This window comes from Echinops telfairi, unplaced genomic scaffold (assembly GCF_000313985.2).
Source record: "Echinops telfairi isolate 266 unplaced genomic scaffold, ASM31398v2 ScPeMD7_7459;HRSCAF=8497, whole genome shotgun sequence".
Taxonomy (NCBI): domain Eukaryota; kingdom Metazoa; phylum Chordata; class Mammalia; order Afrosoricida; family Tenrecidae; genus Echinops; species Echinops telfairi.
The window spans coordinates 8629979-8650546 of record NW_022111359.1 but is presented as its reverse complement, the minus strand read 5'-3'; the positions used below and the strand labels follow the sequence as shown (position 1 = coordinate 8650546).

The window sequence follows — 20568 nt, the reverse complement described above, 5'->3', positions numbered from 1 at the left end:
CCTCCCTCCCCGCTCCCCCCTCCCACATGAGCCCTTGATAGTTTATAAATGGGTATTTTGTCATATCTTGCCCTGTCCGACGTCTATAATGTTTTTATTGCTAATTTTTCATAGGTAGATTTCAAGGCCATTTTTGGGAGGCACTTCTGGGGTAGATTTGAACCCCAAACCTTGATGTTGGTAGCCGAATACACTAACCATTTTCACCAGCCAGGGTCTCCAGCGGGAAATGAGGTGGGTGAGTGGGTAGGGACTGCAGGAGAGAATTGGGGGTGAGGTGGACTTTGACTTTCCTGATGGGCTCTTTTTACTCGGGTATGATGGGATGAGGTGAGGGGGCGGAGGGTTGGTGAAAACACTAATGTTTTTGTTCTTCCCCAAAAGGAAATGCTCAATCCTGGCTCACTGATATGAATCTAATAACCCCAGGTATCTTCAGTCATGTTCTCTCCGCTCTCCAGCTGTCCCTATTTACATTTCTCTGCCTCTGTCTGTCTTTCTATTTCCCTTTCCCCTGCACAGTGTTCCCAGATCCAACAACATGGTACACTGATGACATTACCCAAAACCAGCGACAACAAACCAATCATAAGAATCACATCAAATTTTCTGCACTTCAATTTACTCATCTGGAAAATGAGAAAACAATGATTCTTCCTCCGATTGCTGAGGCTGAAGCAGTTTACTCTTTGCAATCAAATGATGTATGGGGCAGATTTGGTGCAAAAGACATCTTTAAAGTGTCAGAGAGCAAAATGTCATTTTGAAAAATAAGGTCCACCTGACCCAATCCATAGTATTTCCCAGAGATGGAAATGCTGCACCAGGAATAAAGAAGACCTCGGAAGAATGGGTGCATTTGCATGATGGTGTTGGCCAAGAATATTGGAATTAGCAAGGACTGCCCGAAGAACTAACACATATGTCTTGGAAGAAGTAGGCTCCTTAGAAATGAGGAGGGCAAGACTTGGTCACACGTATTTTGGACGTGTTATTAGGATGGACCAGGCCCTGGAAAAGGTTATCATGTTTGGAGAAGTAGAAGGTCAGCAAAAAAAAGATGAAGGCTTTCAAGGAGATGAATTGATGTAGACACTCCCGGCAACATGTCCAAAGGATGTGAAACAAAGTCTTGTCATCCTGGCTTCTAAGGAGCATTCAGGATGTACTTCTTCCCAGACATATTTGTTTGAAGACATTATGCTAAGCAAAATAAGGATAAACATGCAAAAGAATAAAAATATGCAAAAATTCCACTTACATGATACATTAAAAAATCGAGAAACCAAACATTATTACTAACTAAGAGAAAGGAGAATCATATCTTTTATTATGAATTGGGGAATTAAGTTTCTATTAGGGATGGTAGGTTAATTTATCAAAAGATTGTAGTGATGGCTGCCCAACATGATGAATGCAATTAGCGTCACTGAAATATAGGTATAAAAACTGTCAAATCGACAAGGGTTTTATATGGTTTCACTGCAATTAAAAGAACAAAATTAAAGAGACAAAGAAAGATTTTTAAGGGGACAAAAGCAGAATAACTGGGCAAGGGTTTTGTATTAAAATGAAAACCATGGGAGACTCCCATATCTGTGTCTAGTCCCACCCCACCCTACATTGAGATTCTCCTGGAGAAAGTGCAAGCTCAGGGTACTTTCACTGATTTTTTTCTTCACTGAGGGCAGAGAGAAACTCTTCTGCCACCATAGAGCCAGACCCCAGAAATCAGTCCAGAAGTACTCACTGGTGGTGGTTGAGGCTGAGGCTCCATAAGTGTAACCTGGAGAGAGAAGAGAAGGATCGCTGAAGAGAGTTAAGGTATATGTAAAGTCTAGGACCGACATCAATAGCCATCGCAGCACTATTGATACTAGCCCAAGGTGGAAACAACCCAACGTCCATCAACAGATGACTAAACAAACAAAATGTGGTACATACACAAAATGAACTATGAGGAAAATGGAAATGGAGACCTAACAGTAGATTAAGTCAAAAGGGATTGCTGCAAAATCATAGACACTTTTATTAAATAAATACACGAAAATGTGGAAACTGCCATTTATCACTACGCCCTCCCATCTATGTCTACACATCCATTTGAATGATGGTGCTGGTGAAGAATATTGAAGGAACCCTGGGCTGCCAAACGAACAAACAGATCTGTCTAAAACCAGGATGCTTTGTAGAAGCAAGGATGGTGGAACTTACTCTCGCGTGTTTGGGACATGCTATCAGGGGAGACCAGGCCCTGGAGTAGGACCTCATGCTGGGGATACAGAAGGGCAATGTCGAAGAAAAAGACCCTGGACTAGATGGATTGCTATGGTAGCTTCAACAATGGGCGCAAACATAGTAATTGCCCGGATGGCACACTACTGGGTGGTGTTTTGTTCTGTTGTACGTAGGGTCGTGGTGAGTTGGAACTGGCTTCATGGGACCTCACAACTACAACAGGCTTATCATTTCTGAAGGCAGTGTTTCTGTTTCTTTAAATCTTCCTTAAATACATCTGTGCCCTTGGGTTTACATTACATCTATGTATCTCAGTTTGGGCTTCCTTGAGAGAATCAAACAGTGTTCCTTTTAAATGCTCTTTGAGTTTGGGGAATAAAAAGGAGTCTGAAGGGGCAAGATCGGGGCTGTAAGGTGTGAGGACTAAGATTTCCCTATGAACTTCTCATTGTACATCCTTACTACCCTCAAAGAATGAGCGGGTACATGGTCATAATGAAAAAAATATATATCTTCAGCTCAACTTTTCATCAATGTGGTGTTCCATTTTCTTAAACTGTTCCTCTTGTTTCCTTCTGGGAATGCTATTAAGATTAAATCTTTGGAATTCCAAACACAGTTGCCTTCTGAGCTGACCTCTCTGCCATGAATTTAATTGGTCCTCTCAGAAGCCACAGTTTTCATTGAATTTCAGTAAGTGCATTACTGAGAGAACTTGTCTGCAGCTATCCACTGATGACAGAGGCATGTTTACACACATCTTGTTTACAATGAACCTATGCAACAAATGACAGCCCTAGCAACAACACTGTTTGACTTATGCCTGTTCGCGTTACGATATGGATTTACTTTGAAAACTTTAAGCCCAAGGCTCAAGGAAAGAGAAAAACTTTTACAAGGAAAGCAAAGGAAAGAGTCAGTGGCTGACCCCAGTCACTATCCCTGTTAGGGATTTCTGATTGATCACAATGAATACAGAAGACATGCGCGGGAGGAAAGAGAGATCAATACTCACTCTGAGGAAATGGAGGTCTTCCTTATAGTTTGGGGAAAACACAAGACTTCAACCGGGAGACAAACCCAGCTGCAAAACAGCCCCTTACCATTGACATATAGACTGTTCCGGTCCAGACTGTAGTACTCTAACCGGTTGACACCGTAGGTCAACTGGCTCAGCTCCCAGTACAGCTTCTCTCTGTCTAACCCTGGGTCTTCAAGGTCAGAGTAGTAGGTGCAGACAGCATCCACTCCAGTGGTTGCTCTGCCTTCCTCAGGCCTGCAGAAGGAAGGAATGTGGGCTGGTGATGTGCCAAAAAAGGGTCCCGAGCATTCCAGGGGTGTAGAGGTATAGAATTGAAGAGGAAGGGGAAAGACTGAGGGAGATCCTGTAAGAGCTTACTCTGAGGTTAAAAGAGGTCTCTTTTGGTGTTTCTCATGTGAGATAACAAATTCGTTACTGGGAGACAGAAAGTATTATACTTAGAATTATAAGTCAGGATACAGTAGTTAATTCTTCTGAGGGGAGATCATATATATATATATGATCCATATATATATATGGAACCATATATATATATTTCCTTGTTTCCAAGCCTTTATCTTCTGGTATATAGTTCCTTATTTCAAAACCTTTATCTTCTGGTAACCTGGCCATGAAAATGGCAAGAAGTAGCCATGTGCAGCTAAAGTTCATACTAACTGAACCTTCTACTCGAGAGTCCACTCAGCCTGCTGAAATACTCCAACCAGACGTCTCACCTGAGCAAGGCAAGTCTGCAGCCAGAGTAGAGGGGGCCGACACTGGTCTTATTGAACAAGGGCCCAAGCTGGTGAGAAAAGAGAAGAAGGTGAGCAGGGAGACCCTGCAGGGACTGAGGGGCTGTGTGGGCAGATGAGGTGGGAATGTCAGGTGGTCATCACGGGGCTTTCACCAGGCGCTGCAGGATCCTCTCAGTATAGTTGAACTTTGCTGAGCCTGGGTGTCCCATGCCATCTGTGTAGCGCAGGTTGGTGATGGTGAAGTTGAGGGTAAATGGAACCAGGGCAGGTTCAGCAGCTGCAATGGGGAAGAATAGAATGATGTTCATTTGGATCATACTATATATAGATCAAGGTTAAATGAAACCCTAGCTAAAAACACTAGCAAAAAGTATAGCCTCTTTCTGTAGAAGCTGAGTGGGCATCCTGGGATTTGCAATAGTCGGGATCCCTAAAATCACTCATTCAAAGGGCATTTATTGAGCATTCATGAGCCCTGGTGGCATAGTAGACTATGAGTTAGACTGCTTACCACAAAGCCAGCAGTTAAAACACATAACTTGCTCCATGAGAGAAACACGAGGCTTTGTACCTCCATAAAGATTCATAATCTCAGAGCAGGGGCAGTTCTACTCTGTCCTGTAGGGTCTATATGAGTTGGAATGAACTTGATGGCAGTGAGTTTGGTCTGGGTTTGGATAGGGTGTAAATGTCTAATGGTGGCGGTACACACTGTTTACAACAGATTGTTATCCTGATGGTTGGTTAGTTGAACCCACCCAGGTCATCTAATTCCATAAATATTACAGACAACAGAATACGAAGAACTTCTACTCTTTAACACCTGAGGTCACTGAGGTAGAATCAACTTGATAGCCGTCAGCTCAATGTTTGGGTTTTGGAATGGGTGTACAGCTCTTTGTGGGCCTCTGTGGGCTCATAGATGAATAAGGTGTGATGTTGTGGATTGATTTATGTCCTCTGTCCTCCTCCACCCCCTCACTCAACACACACACACAATATGTGCTGGAATCCTAACTCTTATAACTGGATTTAACCCTGTTAGGAAATAGGATTTTCTTTGTTATGTTAATGATGTTTTTACCAAATTTATACCAGGTTTATACTAAACTTAGGATTTTTGAATTATTCATATAGCAAGTTAGACAAAGAAGGACAAGCAAAACAAGGATAGACAGGTGGCATGTAAAAAGTCCCAAGAAACCAAGGGATTACAAAAAAAAAGATTAAAGTTGTCAAGGATTTTATTTTACTTGGGTCAACATTCAAACCTCATCGACGCATCAGTCAAGATACCAAACAATACATTGCTGTACAAGAACTCTTTAAAGTGTAAAGTGCTAAAAGGCAAAGCTATCACTTTGAAGATTAAGGTGGACCTGACCCAGCCTATGATATTTATAATTGCCTCATATGCATGTGCAAGTTGGATAATGAGCAAGGAAGACCTAAGGAGAAGACTGGTGAATTTGAATTATGGAGATAGGAAAGACTATATAGAAAGGACCATGGACTGCTGGAGGAAGAAATCTATCTGAACGAAGTATGGCTAGAATGTTCCTTAGAATCTAAAGTGGTGAGACTTATTCTAATAGACTTTGGACATATTATCAGAGGAGACCAGTACCTGGAAAAGGAGATCCCGCTTGGTGAAGTAGAGTCAGTGATAGAGAGGTAGACCCTCAGGGAGATGGAGTGACACAATGGCTGCAACAGCTGGCTTACAAAAGGATTGTGAGGGTGGCCCAAGTCTGGGCAGTGCTCATTTTATTGCAACTGGAGTTGTTATGACTTGATAGTACATAACAACAGCAGCAATGACAATCTCTGCCATAAGGGCCCGATTGGTGCAGCGGGTTAAACACTGGACTGCTGATTGAAAAGTTAGTGATTAGAACCCAGTTTTGAAGAGAAAGTTTTGAGACAATCTAGTTCCATAAAGATCTACAGCCTCAGAGACCCAATGAAATATTTCAGCTTGAATCCATATAGTCCCTAAATGTAAAAATCAATTTGATGGCAGTGGTTTTGGTGGACATACAGGCAATAGTGGAGACTACGGCAAAAATTCTAGCAGAAGATGCTGATGACCTGATTGAAAATTGAAGTGAAGTATTTGCAGATAAAAGAAGAACTTGGAGGTATTCAGGAGAAGAAATGAGCTTAGGTGATAGATGGATGTGGGGTGGGAGGAGCATGGAATGCTAAGGTTGATAAACTGGTCTCTGCTTTGATGATGAAGGAAGGAGAGATTTTTGAGCTGAAGATAAAATGTGAGACCCAGCAGCCTCCATAAGGATCCAGGAGGTGGGTGGAAGATGGATCCAGAGTCATGATGGAATGTGGATTTGCGCACATGGAGGTTAGATGGTTGGTCCAAGAAAAAAACAAAAACTCACTGCCATCAAGTTGATGCCCACTCTTAGCAACATTACAGGACAGGGTAGAACTGCCAATGTGAGTTTCTGAGGCTATAACTGTTTATAGGCGTAGGCTATAACTCATTCAGAGCTGCTGCTGGTGTCGAACTGATGACCTTTGGGATCACAGCTGAACTTGTAACCGCTAAGCCACTAGGGCTCATTTAGGTGATTGGAAGAATCTACATAAACAGATGATCTACCTTAGGGCAAGGGAAGGAAAAATTACTTTGGACAAATAATTCTGGAGGAAATATTTTATCATTGATAGAAGCCTGAGACCTTTCCTACCTGTTGTGGGCTTGATGGTGAAAGCAGACACCTTAGAGGATGTTGGGACTGATGTTGAGTTCACACCTGCTGAGTAAGCAACATCAGGAAAAATATTCAAGGTGAGTTAGCTCTAAGGAAACAGCAATGGGTAGCGGGGGTGGAGAAGTCATGGAAACGCATGCCCCTCTAGCCCGGGAATAGGGTATTGAGCTCAGGAAGGTGGACAACTGTATGCATGTCCTCTGGACACTTTTCCTTCCTGTTGTTAAGCGGTGGAAGTAAGATATGGCAATCCAGCAGATCCTACTGATCAGATGATCAGGGGGTTGAGGGTGGACAGGTGAGTTCCAGGCACACAATGATACTGGGCTTTGTCATACTTACTATTGTAGGTTGTGACTGGTTCCCAGTGGGTGTAACCTGCAGAGGATGAAGAAGGAAGAGAAACATTCAATGAGGAGGCAACTTGGCCACAGGAGACAGGGTTGCAGGCCTATCATGTCTGTGATTCCTTAAAAGGAAGACAGTGTCCTCAGCTGTCAGGGACCAAACCCCAACTCACACACACAAAATAAAGGCCTTTCTCAGTGTCCAGATGGACGTTTGAGCTTGAGGCAGAGACTTGTCCTATAAGGACCCACCCAGCAAGGGACAGAAGGCAACACAGCAGGGCCTCTCACCATTGACATAGAGACTGTTCTTGTCCAGAGTGTAGGGGCCCAGTTGGGTGACTCCTTGGGTCAGCTTGCTCAGCTCCCAGTAAAGCCACTCTCTGTCCAGGCTAGAGCTCTCGGGGTCAGGGTGGTGGGTGCAGATGGCATCCATTCTGGTGGCTTCCCTATTATTTTGAGGCCTGGGGAAGGAGGATGGAGGTATAATAACTAATGATACCCGCAGAGTCCTGATATTGTTTACTGGTAGGGAAGGAGATGAGACACATGAAGAGTTGGATTTGGGATTAGAGCAAAGGGACTAGGCACATTTTCTTCAGAAAATTCTTGGGGTTAGCATTTAACATGCCAAGGAAATGTCCTTCTTGGTCAGAGGGTGGTCAAAGATAGATCCACTTTCCAATATGCTCTCCAGGGTCTGGGTTGGGATTGAGGACCACACTATGCCCTTGCTTCTGTGGTGTTTGCCTATTGGATTTCTACTCTGTTGATCATCCTGTGTCCTGTATCTGGTAGGGTAGAAAAGAAACTTAACAGGTGCCTTGGACCTAGGAGAAATTGTGGTATCCCTGTCAGCTGTTGTGTCTAGGTATCTCACCTGAGCAAGGTCAGTGTGCAGCCCGCGTAGATGGGACCAACACTGGTCTTATTGAATAAAGGCCCAAACTGGTGAGAAAAGGAAAGGAGGTCAATGGGAGAACGATAAAGGGAGGAAGTGGGTATGTGGGTAGGTATGAGGTGGGCCTACTAAGGTGGTCATGATAGAGTGCCCACCAGGTGCTGCAGGATCCTCTCTGTGAAGTTGAACTTAGCAGAGCCTGTGACTCCCATGTCATCTGTGTAGCGAAGGTTAGTGATGGTGAAGTTGAGTGTGAATGGAATCAGAGCAGGTCCAGCAGCTGCATGGGGGAGGAAGAGAAATATATCAATTTGGAACACTATAATAACCCATGTGGCCTGGAACCTTGTCCAGGAGCATTATTAGTGGACTAACTGCAACCACTGGCAATTCTGAAATTCACAGGGTTGGGAACCAAGACTCACTCATTAAATCAGCATTTATTGACCACTGATGGATGGAGATGCTTTTGGGTGGTGGGAGTGTTCTACAATGGGTATTTCAATGAAATATTGGGAGCATTAAGCCACCCAATTGATCTGTTCTCATAAACATGACTGTCAAGAATCTTTGTAGAGCACTTTATAGCACTTGGAGTCACAATGAGTCAGAAACAACTTCACTTCAACGGGTTTTATGATTTGGTTTAGGACGGGATACTCTGTGATGGTCACTGTAGGGTCCCAGATCAGTAAGTTGAAGCGCTATGGATTGAATATGTCCCCTCAAAATATTTGTGGAAATTCTGGGATCCTAAAATGCATGAAATGTAAGGTGCACTCTAGTTTTGTAATAGACTTTTCTTTGTTATGTTACTAAGGTTATATCGGCATCAGGTATGTCCTGAATCTAATCATATTTGAATATATAAAAGAGCACATAGAGGGAAAAGAAGAAACATCCTTGACAACTTCATTATTTTCTTCATATACCAACATATCTAGGTGACAAAGGAGCCCTGGTTGTGCTGTGGACTATGTGTTGGGCTGCTAACTCAGAGGTTGGCAGTTAGACGTCTGCTTCTGTAAAGACTTGCAACATCTGAAATCTAATCACGCAGTTTAACTGTACCCGAAACAAGACCAGTCAACTAGACGTGGTGACTATGGCAGGTGTTTAAACCACAGGGAGGGCTCCTATAGCCACCCTAGAAAAATATGCTTGCTAGTGTCGTGCATGAGGGTAGAGGTGAAGCAGATACAAATAAAGGAAGGACTTAGAGAGATTCAGCAGGGAGAAGCGATGAGCATTGGCAATGGATGGATGGGAAGTAAGGAACAGGGAATGACAAGGTTGGTGTGCCTGTGACTGCTCTGCTGATGAGAAAAGGAACAAGTTTGAGATATGACTTCATAGCAGACATGTAAAACCAAGTAGCCTCAGTGATGTCTAAGGAGTTGGGTTGGCAGTGGGTCCAGTGTAATTGTGGGTGGTGGATTAAGGTATCCAAAGGTATGTGGTTGGTAGAATTCTCATAAGTGGATAAGCTCCAGTAGGTACAGTGAGCGAGGACTGAAGAAAGAAATGACTTGGTACAAATAATGCTGGGGAAATGATTTCATTATCAATAAAAGCCTGAGGCTTTTCCTACCTGTGAGGTTGGTGGTGAAGGCAGGTACCATAGAGGATGTTGAGAATGATGTGGGGGTCACAGCTGCTGTGGAAGAAACATCAGGACTGAGTGTCAAGGTGTACTAGTTCTAGGGAAATGGCAACGGGTGGTAGTGGCAAGATACTAAGTTATGGAAGTGTGCAGTTCTCTCTAGGACCTTCTCAGCCTGGGAACAGTGCAATGGCACCAAAGGATAAGCAAACTCTGTCTCTATTCTATGCACATCCTCTGGGAAGTTGCCTTCCTGATGATTAGTGTCAGGGGGAAGGGTTGGAAGGTCTAGCAGGCTCTATCATTCAGGAGATGTGGGGTGGTCCGAGGCAGGAAGGGAATTTGGGCCCTGTGATACTCACTATTGGAGCTTGTGGCTGGTTCCCGGTGGGTGTAACCTGTGTATGGTGATGAAGGAAGAGAGAATAATATTCAATGAAGAGGCAATTTGGACATAGAATGATGGCTGGGCCATCACAACCTGGTAGTGATCAAAACTCAAAACACAGGTTTTGCTAAAAGCCATCCAATAGGAGAGGTCCAAATGGAAGTATGAACTTGGGACAAAGACTTACTGTATAAGGACCCACCCAGCAGGGACAAAAGACTTTAATACAGCAAAGCTTCTTACCGTTCACATAGAGACTGTTCTTGTCCAGAGTGTAGGGGCCCAATTGGGTGACTCCTTGGGTCAGCTTGCTCAGCTCCCAGTAAAGCCACTCTCTGTCTAGGCTAGGACTCTCAGGGTCAGGGCTGTGAGTGCAGATGGCATTCACTCTTGTGGATTCTCTGTCATTCTTAGTCCTGGGATAGGGGAAACCATGGAATATGAACAAATGGTTATCCTACAAAGTGGTCCTGAGATCCTTTATGGGTAGGGAAGGAAGAGGAGAAAGAAATGGAGACAATTGAAGACATTAGGTTTAGGATTAGAGCATGTGGAAAAGGCCTCTTGATCTCAAGAGGACACCCGGGGAGAGATTTTAATACTCCAAGGAAATTCTCTCTTTGATGAGAGGAAGGAAAAGGGAGGACCCACAGGGTGGTCAAGGAGAGACCAGCCGTTCAGCCTTCTGATGAGCTCTACAGAGTTTGTGTATAGCAGTGGGGGCTGGAATCTGTCTTGGTCCTGGAATATGTATTCCCTAAACTTCATTTCTGTTGCGAAAGCTGTATTCAGCAGGACAGAAAGGAAATTGAAAAAATACCTGTGGCCTGGGAGTACTTGTGGTAGCTATCAGCTTTCCTGCCTAGGTATCTCACCTGAGTGAAGTCAGGGTGCAGCCAGAGTAGAGGGGTCCAACACTGGTCTTATTGAACAATGGCCCAAGCTGGTGAGATAAGAGAAGGGCGTCAGTAGAAGGGATGTCAGATCATCAAAGGACTGAGTGGTGTGTGGACAGTTATGAGATGAGGCTGCCCACGTGGTCATTATAGGACTCTCACCAAGCGCTGCAGGATCCTCTCCGTGAAGTTGAACTTAGCAGAGCCCGGGGTTTCCATGTCGTCTGTGTAGCGCAAGTTGGTGATGGTAAAGTTCAGGGTGAAAGGAACCAGAGCACGTTCAGCAGCTGCATTGGGGAGGAAGAGAAAGGGATCCCATTGAACCTTGTCCAGCAGTACTAGTAGTGGACCAAGTACACAATGGCCATCTACAGAAGCTTCAGGAGGGAGCCATCTGGAATTCACAAGAGTTGAGAGAAGTAGACTCACTCAATAAATCAGCATTTGTGGACACAAATGTTTGTGGATGGAAGAAGTGGTTCACAATGGGCTATTAACCTACACTTTGGCAGTACAAAGCCACTCAAGCGGTCTGCATCCATAAAGATTACTGACAGGAAACTCTATAGAGCAATTCACTTTGTAACACTTGGGGTCACACTAATTTGGAACGGACTTCACTGCAATGGGTTTGATGTTTTTGATTAGAAACAGTCTAATTCTGTCTTACATAGTTATGATGCAGTGAGTTTGATGACTATATAGGCCACATGGAAGGCTCCTATAGACATGCTAGGAAAAGATGCTAGTGTCCTGGATGAGGGTAGAGGTGAAGCAGATGTAGATAAAGGAAGGACATAGAGAGAGATTCAGGAGGGAGAAGAGATGAACTACCGTGATGGATGGATGTGGGAAGTAAGGAACGGGGAGTGACAAGGGTGGCGTGCCTGTGTCTATTTTGATGAGGAGGAAAGGACCAGGTTTGAGGCATGACAATGACTTCATGGCAGACGTGCAAAACCAAGTCGCCTCAGTGATGTCTCAGGAGTTGGTTGACAGTGGGCCCAGTGTCACCGTGGGCTGTGGATTAGGATACCCAACGGTGTGTGGCTGGTACAATCCTCATAAATGGATAAGCTCCAGTGGACACAGTGAATGAACACTGAGGAAAAGAGATGATTTGGTACAAATAATGCTAGAGACATGTTTCATTATTAATAAAAGCTTGAGGCTTTTCCTACCTGTGGGCTTCATGGTGAAGGCAGGCACCATAGAGGCTGCTGGGAATGATGCGGAAGTCACAGCTGCTGGGGAGAAATACCAGGATGGAACAGTTAGTTCTAAGGAAATGACAACAGGTGATGGGGTTAAGGGACTAAGTTATGGAAATATATACTTCTTTTTATGATCCTCTCAGCCTGGGAATAAATAAGCCACTCACTTCAAGAGGATGAGCAACTCAATCCACATTCAGGCATGTCTTCTCTACCTTTCACCTCCTCATGGTAAGTGGAAGGAAGCCTCAGCAGATCTAGCAGGTCCTATTGCTTTTAAGAGCTATGGGGTGGCTGTAGGCCCTCCGGGACATTGGGCTCTGTAATACTCACGATTGGAGGTTGTGGCTGGTTTCCAGTGGGTGTAACCTGCAGTTGGAATAGAAAGAAGAGGGAATGATGGTCAGTGCGGAGGCAATTTGATTATAGGAGGCCCATCACATCAATGCTGTGATTCCTTAAAAGGAAGACAGAGTTTCTACCTGGAGGAGATCAAACCTTTACATACTCTGGAGAAACGGCCCTTGTTCAAAGCCTTCTAATAGGAGAGATCCAGAGAGAAACCTGAACTTGGAGCAGACAGTGGCCCTATTCAGAGCCGCCTAGCATGATAAAGGAGAATCCCACCACAGCAGGGCTTCTCACCATTGACGTAGAGACTGTTTTTGTCCAGAGTGTAGGAGCCCAGTTGGGTGACTCCTTGGGTCAGCTTGCTCAGCTCCCAGTAAAGCCACTCTCTGTCCAGACTGGGACTCTCAGGGTCAGGGCGGTGAGTGCAGATAGCATCCACTCTGGTGGCTTCCCTGCCCTTCTTGGACCTGAGGAGGGGGATGAGTGGAATGAAAATAAATGGTGTCCCTGCAGATGGGTAATGAGATTATTTATGGGTAAGGAAGAAAGGGGTCAGAAAAAATGAGACAAGTGAAGAGCTTTATTTTGGGTAGAGCAGAAGGACTATTCCCATTTATCTCAAGAAGATCCCTGAGGGCAGAAATTCACATTTCAAGGAAATTATCTCCCTGATTAGATGAAGGGACCGAGAGGATTCAGAGGGTGTCCACGGAGTGGTCAGCACTGTAATGGGTTCTCCAGAGACTATGGGTAGGAATGGCAACCAGAAGATGCCTGGGTTGTAGAGTATGTACCTCCTAAACTCCTGCTCTGCTGAGGAAGCTCTTATGACAGGGCATTAAGCAAACTGAACAAATGCCTTAGGGTTGGGAGTTCTTGTGGTAGCTGTTTTGTCAAGGTGTCTCACCTGAGTGAGGCCAGTGTGCATCCATAGTAGAGGGGGCCAACACTGGTCTTATTGAACAAGGGTCCAAGCTGGTGAGAAAAGAGAAGGAGGTTACAAGGAGGGCCCACGGGACTGCAAGTTTGTGTGGACAGCAATGCAGTGGGGCTTCCCAGTTGGTTTTTAAGGGGCCTTACCAGGCGCTGTAGGACCCTCTCAGTGAAGTTGAACTTAGCAGAGCCCGGGGTTTCCATGTCATCTGTATAGCGCAGGTTGGTGATGGTGAAGTTGAGGGTGAAAGGAACCAGAGCAGGTTCAGTAGCTGTATTGGGAAAGAAGAGAAACCTGTCTCTTTGGATCTTGGCGAGAGTAATAGCAATGGAACAACAGCTACCATCTACAGGAGCTGTAGGAGAGAACATTCGGGATTCACAACTGTTGAGAACCTAGACTCCTCCATTCAATACGCATTTAATGAGCACTAATGGGTGCAAGCAAAAGAGCTGAATAAAAAATAAGAAAGGCCATCCCTTGATGGCAAAGAAAGTACTATATTAAAATGTACAAAGACCTAGCCTTAGAAAGCCAGTAAAAACACACTTAGCATATCTCAAACTAGAGAACCGAAGAAAGACAATCTCAAGCTTCTAGTTTCAATATCGAAAGATTCTATTAGTAAAATATGGAATGATGCAGAAGACATCATAAGTCACTGGAAGGAACACACAAAGCCCCTGTACCAAAAGCAACTGCTTGAAATAAACCATTTCAAGATAAAATGTGTGATCAACAACCAACAATACTTAAGGTAGACATCACAGCTGTGCTGAAGGCATTAATGAAAAGCAAGGTCCAGAAACTGGCTACATATCAATTGAAATGTTTTAAAAAGCTGACAAAACACTGGAAATTCTCACTCATCTATGCCAAGAACTTTATTATTATTATTATTATGACTTTTAAAGAATAGCTTATTGACCCTTAGTTTTATTTACTTTTTATAAAGAATTTTACTGGAACATAACCCAAATACCATACAATTAAATAGTTCAATCGTCTTAAGAAGTGTTGTACAATCATTACTACAACCAATTTTGGAGCTTCTTTTTTTATTGTACTCCTTGTTATTAGCTCCCCATTTGCCCCAAACTCCCTTGCTATTACCCAAAGGAATCATTAATCCAGTTGCTTTCTCTATAGATTCACCCATTATGGACTTCATATACTAAGGAACACAAAAAATCCAAACCAAGCAAAATAAGACAAAAAGAGTCAAACATGCTAACAATAACGAAATAAAACAGAGAAAACTCAAATTGGAAAGAAAACAGAAAATATGAAAACTACATTAAATGAGTCAAAAGGGAGATCAAATAATAAGGTGTTAGATTTAACTTCACTACATCTATCCTGATCCACTTTCCAAGCATTCTGTATTCCAAGGACTGCAGAAGAAAGTAACCTGGCAAACCAACTGGAAGAGATTCCTACTTGTGCCCATTCCACATAAAGGGGAAGCAGAAATTATTGAAGAATATACTTTATATCATGAAAGTAAAATTTTGCTGAAGATAATTCAGTGACAGTTGTTGCGCTACATTGATAGGGAACTGATAGCAATTCAAGCTGGATTCAGAAGAGGATGGAACATGAGGGAGAGTGTTTCTGGCGAATCTCGACTGAAAGTAGGGAAAACCAGAAAGATGTTTACTTGTATTTTATTGACTATGTGGGAGGTGAGGAACAGGAATGCCAGGGCTTGTGTGCCTGCCTGTGTGAATAATAAAGAAAGGAAGGTGTTTGAAGAACCATGATGAAGGATGACTTTAGCGTGGGCATGTGAGCAATCAAGCAGCCTCAGTGATATCTCATTATCTGCGTGGAAGAGTGATCCTGTGACAATGTATATACTGTATGGATTTCAGGCTAGTGGTTGGTAAAGTACACACAAATATATGAATTTCCAGAGTGAGAATGAGTGAACCAAGAAGGAAGAAATGATGTGGCACAAAAGTGCTGGAGAAATTATGTTGTTATCAATTAAAACCTAAGGTCTTTCCTACCTGTGGGCTTGGTGGTGACGGCAGGATTCACAGAGGGTGTTGGGTGGGATGTAAGGGTCACAGCTGCTGGGCAAGAAACATTGGGAAGAAAATTCAAGGTATGCTAGTTTTAAGGAAATAACAAGTATGATCCTAAGTTATGGAAAGGTAGAGTTTTCTCTGACTCAGATTTCTCTGACATTGGCTTGAAGAAGAAAGGCAACTCAATTCCCATTCTATGCTTATCCTGGATATTCTTTCTTTTCTGATGGCAAGTAGTTGGAGGAGATGTTTCCAGGTCCAGCCAAATCAAACCACTCATACGCTCGAGTCAAGTCAAACCCAAATCCACCCTCTAGAACAGGTTAGCTCGGTCTATGTGGGTTTCTGAGAATGTGACACTTTAATGAAGTGGAACGCCTCATCGTTCTCTGGTATGCCCTCATGGTTTTGAACTGCTAACCAGGCCTATTCTCTGGTAGGTCCATGGTCCTATTATTGCGACATGAGGGGTGTTCCCAGGCACACAGGGATACTGAGGTCTGTAATACTCACTTTGGGAGGTGGTGGATGGTTCCCAGTAGGTGTAACCTGCAGGCGGTAAAGAAGAGAGATGGATCAACATTCAATGAAGATGCAACTTGGTTACCTGAGAAACGGTAGGAGGATCACTACAGCTCTGATTCTTTAAAGTTAGACACAGCTATCAATTGGCAGGCTCCCAGTTCCTGCCCTTACTTGGAAGACATAGGCCCTTAAAGCTCTCCAATTTCAGCGGTCCAAATGGAAGCCTAAATTTAGGGCAGAGACCTGCCCAAGGAGGACCTTACTTAGCCAGGGCAGGAGTCACTCACCCCAGGAGGGCTTCTCACCATTAACATAGAGACTGTTCTTGTCCAGCGTGTAAGGGCCCAGTTGCATAATTCCCTGGGTCAGATTGTTCAATTCCCAATAAATCCTCTCTCTGTCCAGTATGGGGCGTTCAGGGTCAGGTTGGTGGGTGCAGATGGCATCCATTTTGGTGGCGTCACCAACTTTCTTGGGTCTGCGGAAGGGGGATAAGGTGAAGACAACAAATGTGGCCCCACAGAAGGGTCCCTGAGATTCTTTAACCTGAAGAGAGGATGGAGTGTTGGAGACGTGCTGGACAGGTGACATGCTGGATTCGGAATGGAAGAAAATGGAGGAGGAACACATGTATCTCCTGGAACAGAATTTCACACTTCAAGGAAATGTCCTTCTTGGTCAGAGGAAGGGACAGAGATAATTCACAGGGTGTCCAGTGAGGGGCTCTCCTTGCTGATAGGCTTTCTCTAGACTTTGTGCTCCAGAGAGGGGAAAAGGAGGTGCCTTATTCCAATCAAATGCTTTGGGTGTGGCAGAACTTTGGGTAGCCCTGCTAGCTGTCTTGTCTAGGTTTCTCACCTGAGTGAAGTCAGTGTGCAGCCAAAGTAGAGATGTCTGATGCTGGTTTTGTTGAATAAGGGCTCAAGCTATTGAGAAAAGAAAATGGTGTCAGAAGGAAGGCACAGGGATTGAGTATTTGTGTGGACAGTAATGAGGTGGCGCTTCCCAGGTGGTCATTATGGGACCTCACCAGTTGCTGCAGGATCTTCTCAGTGAAGTTGAACTTAGCAGATCCTGGGATTCCCATGTCATCTGTATAGCGCAGGTTGGTGATGGTGAAGTTGAGTGTGAAAGGAACTAGAGCAGGTTCAGTAGCTGAAATGGGAAGGAAGAGATAGTTGTCCATTTGAATCTTGGCCCGAAGCAATAGCAACGGACCAAGATACCATCTACAGGAGCTGTAGGAAAAGACATTCTGGAATTCACAAGTTTTAGGAACCTAGACTCCTCCATTCAATTAGTATTTAATGAGAACTAGTGAGTGCAAACAAAAAGAGCAGAATACAAAACTTCCAAGGCCAGCCCTTGATCATAAAGTACTATTATAAAATGCACGAATACCTAGAGTTAGAAAGGGAGTAAAAACACACAGCCTTATCTCAAATTGAAGAATTGAAGGGAAACCCCTCAAGCTTCTACTTTCAATATTGAAGGATTCTATTAGGAAAGCATCAAATGATGCAGAAAGTATCATAAGAGACTGGACGGAATGCACAAGTACCTGTACCAAAAATAAGTGGTTGCAACCAACCATTAAGAGAAATCATATTATTAACAACCAATGCTGTCAAGGAACAAATCCAAGCCATACTAAAGGTATTAAGGAAAAGCAACTTCTGGGAACAGATGGAGTTTTATTGGAAATATTTTAACAACTAATTAATCACTGGAAGTATCCACATCTATGCCCCAAACTTTTGAAGACACCAACTTGGCCAACCAACTAAAAGATATCGATTTTGATGTCCATTGCAAAGAAAGGTGACCCAACAGAGTGCGGAAAATATTCAGCGATATGTTTTTCTCGGTTATATTACTTGCAGATAAAACTTTCCTGAGGAATGTTCAAGAACAGTTGCAGCAATACATTGATAAATAACTGGTAGAGCAGCAATACAATGATAAGGAACTGATAGAAATTCAAGCTGGACTTAGAAGAGGATGTGATATGTGGGATATCATTGCTGATGGATCTTGGCTGAAAGCAGAGAAAACAAGAAAAATGTTTACTTGTATTTTATTGAGTATATGGGAGGTGAGGTACAGGGAGTGCCAAGGCTGATGGGCCTGCATGCTTTCATAATGAGGAAAGGAGAAGGTTTGAGAGATGATGATCACTGATGACTTTAGGGTGGGCATGTGGGACCAAGCTTCCTCATTGATGGCAAAGGATGTTGGTGGATTCAGACTCCAATGTCATTTAGAGTGTGGATTTTAGGCCTGGTGTTTTAGGAAATCCATAGCAATAGATGCATTTCCTTGGAAACAGTGACTGAACAGGAAGAACTGATTTGGCCCAAATAAAGCTGGAAAAATGATTTTGTTATCAATAAAACCCTACAACCTTTCCATCTGTGGGCTTGGTGGGGAAGACAGGTGTCATAGAGGCTGTTTGGTAGGATGTGGGGGCCCCAACAGCAAGGGAAGAAACAGCAGGAAGGATTCAAGTTACATTAGTTTTTCATAAATGGCAATGGATGTGGTACTTAATTATGAAAATGTACAGTTCTCTTTGACTCAGTTTGGGATAGGGACATGACTTAAGGAATAAGGGCAACTCCATTCCCAGAATCTGCATATTCTCTGGATCCTTGTCTTTTCAGATGGCAAGTAGTGGGAGGAGTGGTTGGTAGGGCAACCAAAGCAAGCTAAACACACTACTCTCTAATCCATTCCGACCCATTGCCACCCTATAGTATGGGGTAGCCATACCCATGTGGGTTTCTGAGAATGTGACACTTTAGTGAGGTAGAAAGCCTCATTGTTCTCCTGGTAACCAGCTGGTGGTTTTGAACTGATGATAAGGCCTATGCCCTGGTAGGTCCAGCAGGTCCTATTATTATGAGATGAGGGGTATTCCCAGGCACACAGGGATATTGAGGTCTGTAATACTCACTTTGGGAAGTGGTAGCTGGTTCCCAGTAGGTGTAACCTGCAGACGGTAAAGAAGAGAGATGGATCAACATTCAACGAAGATGCAACTTGGCTACAAGAGAAATGGGGCAGGTCCATTAAAGCACTAATTCCTTACGAGTCAGACAGAGCTAGCACCTATGAAGGACCAAAGTTCCAGACTTTACAGTGGAGACATAGGCCCTTCAATCCCTCTAACTTCAGCGGCCCAAATGGAAGACTAAATTTGGGATAGAGACTTGCCCAAGGAGGACCTTACCTAGCCATGGGCAGGAGTTGCTCACCCCAGGAGGGCTTCTCACCATTAACATAGAGACTGTTCTTGTCCAGAATGTAGGGACCCAGTTGGGTAACTCCCTGGGTCAGATTGTTCAGCTCCCAATAAATCCTCTCTCTGTCCAGTATGGGGCGTTCAGGGTCAGGTTGGTGGGAGCAGATGGCATCTATTCTGGTGGCTTCACCATCCTTCTTGGGTCTGAGGAGGGAAGATGGGGTGTTGACAACAAACATGTCTCCATAAATGCATCCCTGTAATTCTTTAAGCTGAAGAGAGGATAGAGAGTTGGCAAAATGAGACAGGAGAAGTGCTGGATTTGGGATGAAAGCAAATGGAGAAGGAAGACATGTATCCCTTGGGGCAGAATTTCACACTTCAAGGAAATGCCCTTCTTGGTCAGAGCCAGGGACAGAGAGAATGCAGTGGGTGTCCAGAGAGAAGACAGCCCTGCCAATAGGCTCTCTAGAGTTTGTGGTTGATTGGCGACCAGAAGTTGCCCAACTCCTTGCGCATCAGTCTCCTGAATTCTCCCTTGGTTGAGCGTGCTGTATCTAGCAGGGCATAAGGACACCGAACAAATGCTTTGGGTTTGGCAGCCCTTTTGGTATCCCTGCCAGCAGTCATGTCTAGGTTTCTCACCTGAGTGAAGTCAGTGTGCAGGCAGAGTAGAGATGTCTGATACTGGTTCTATTGAACAAAGGCCCAAGCTGGTGAGAGAAAAAAATGGGTTCAGAAGGAAGACCCAATGGATTGAGTATTGGTATGGACAGGTATGAGGTGGGGCTGCCAAGTGATCATTATGGGGCCTTACCAAGCGCTGCAGGATCTTTTCAGTGAAGTTGAACTTAGCTGATCCTGGAATTTCCATATCATCAGTGTAGCGCAGGTTGGTGATGGTGAAGTTGAGGGTGAACGGAACCAGAGAAGGTTCAGTAGCTACATTGGGAAGGAAGAGATAGTTGTCCATTTGAATCTTGGTCAGAAGTGCTAGCAATGGTTCAAGTATAGCTACCATCTGTGGGAGATGGAAGAGAGAGCATTCTGGAAGTCACAAATGTTGGAAATATAGATTTGCTCATTCAATCTGCATTCAATGAGCACTTCTGTGGGCAAGCAAAAGAGCTCAATGAAAAATTTGAAAGGCCCGCCCTTGATGACAAAGTCAGATGCTATAATAAAAAGTGGAAAGACCTAGAGTTAGAAAGCCAAATAAAAACATACGTGGCACAACAAACTAAAGAACTGAAGAAAAAATCAAGCTTCTAATTTCAGTAATATGTGATTCTTTTTTTTTTAAAACATTTTATTAGGGGCTCATACAACTGTTATCCCAATCCATACACACATCAATTGTGTAAAGCGCATTTGTACATC

At 43.9% G+C, this 20568-nt stretch overlaps 1 protein-coding gene across 1 annotated transcript in view; it reads right to left on the bottom strand.

Annotated features, from left to right (window-relative positions):
• The window catches only part of LOC101654456 (mucin-16), a 245683-nt gene that overhangs the window by 24082 nt on the left and 201033 nt on the right, over window positions 1-20568 (bottom strand). Inside the window, exons 48-75 of the mRNA XM_045300070.1 lie at window positions 20006-20130; window positions 19834-19901; window positions 19220-19392; window positions 18901-18936; window positions 16975-17099; window positions 16803-16870; window positions 16250-16422; window positions 15933-15968; window positions 15399-15461; window positions 13533-13657; window positions 13360-13427; window positions 12747-12919; window positions 12435-12470; window positions 12069-12167; window positions 11050-11174; window positions 10867-10934; window positions 10235-10407; window positions 9966-10001; window positions 9592-9657; window positions 8156-8280; window positions 7980-8047; window positions 7391-7563; window positions 7095-7130; window positions 6729-6797; window positions 4170-4294; window positions 3997-4064; window positions 3342-3514; window positions 1751-1786 (exon numbers count right to left, since the gene is read on the bottom strand). Coding sequence (XP_045156005.1) covers window positions 1751-1786; window positions 3342-3514; window positions 3997-4064; window positions 4170-4294; window positions 6729-6797; window positions 7095-7130; window positions 7391-7563; window positions 7980-8047; window positions 8156-8280; window positions 9592-9657; window positions 9966-10001; window positions 10235-10407; window positions 10867-10934; window positions 11050-11174; window positions 12069-12167; window positions 12435-12470; window positions 12747-12919; window positions 13360-13427; window positions 13533-13657; window positions 15399-15461; window positions 15933-15968; window positions 16250-16422; window positions 16803-16870; window positions 16975-17099; window positions 18901-18936; window positions 19220-19392; window positions 19834-19901; window positions 20006-20130 — 2709 coding nt within the window. The remainder of the gene's footprint in view (window positions 1-1750; window positions 1787-3341; window positions 3515-3996; window positions 4065-4169; window positions 4295-6728; window positions 6798-7094; window positions 7131-7390; window positions 7564-7979; window positions 8048-8155; window positions 8281-9591; window positions 9658-9965; window positions 10002-10234; window positions 10408-10866; window positions 10935-11049; window positions 11175-12068; window positions 12168-12434; window positions 12471-12746; window positions 12920-13359; window positions 13428-13532; window positions 13658-15398; window positions 15462-15932; window positions 15969-16249; window positions 16423-16802; window positions 16871-16974; window positions 17100-18900; window positions 18937-19219; window positions 19393-19833; window positions 19902-20005; window positions 20131-20568) is intronic.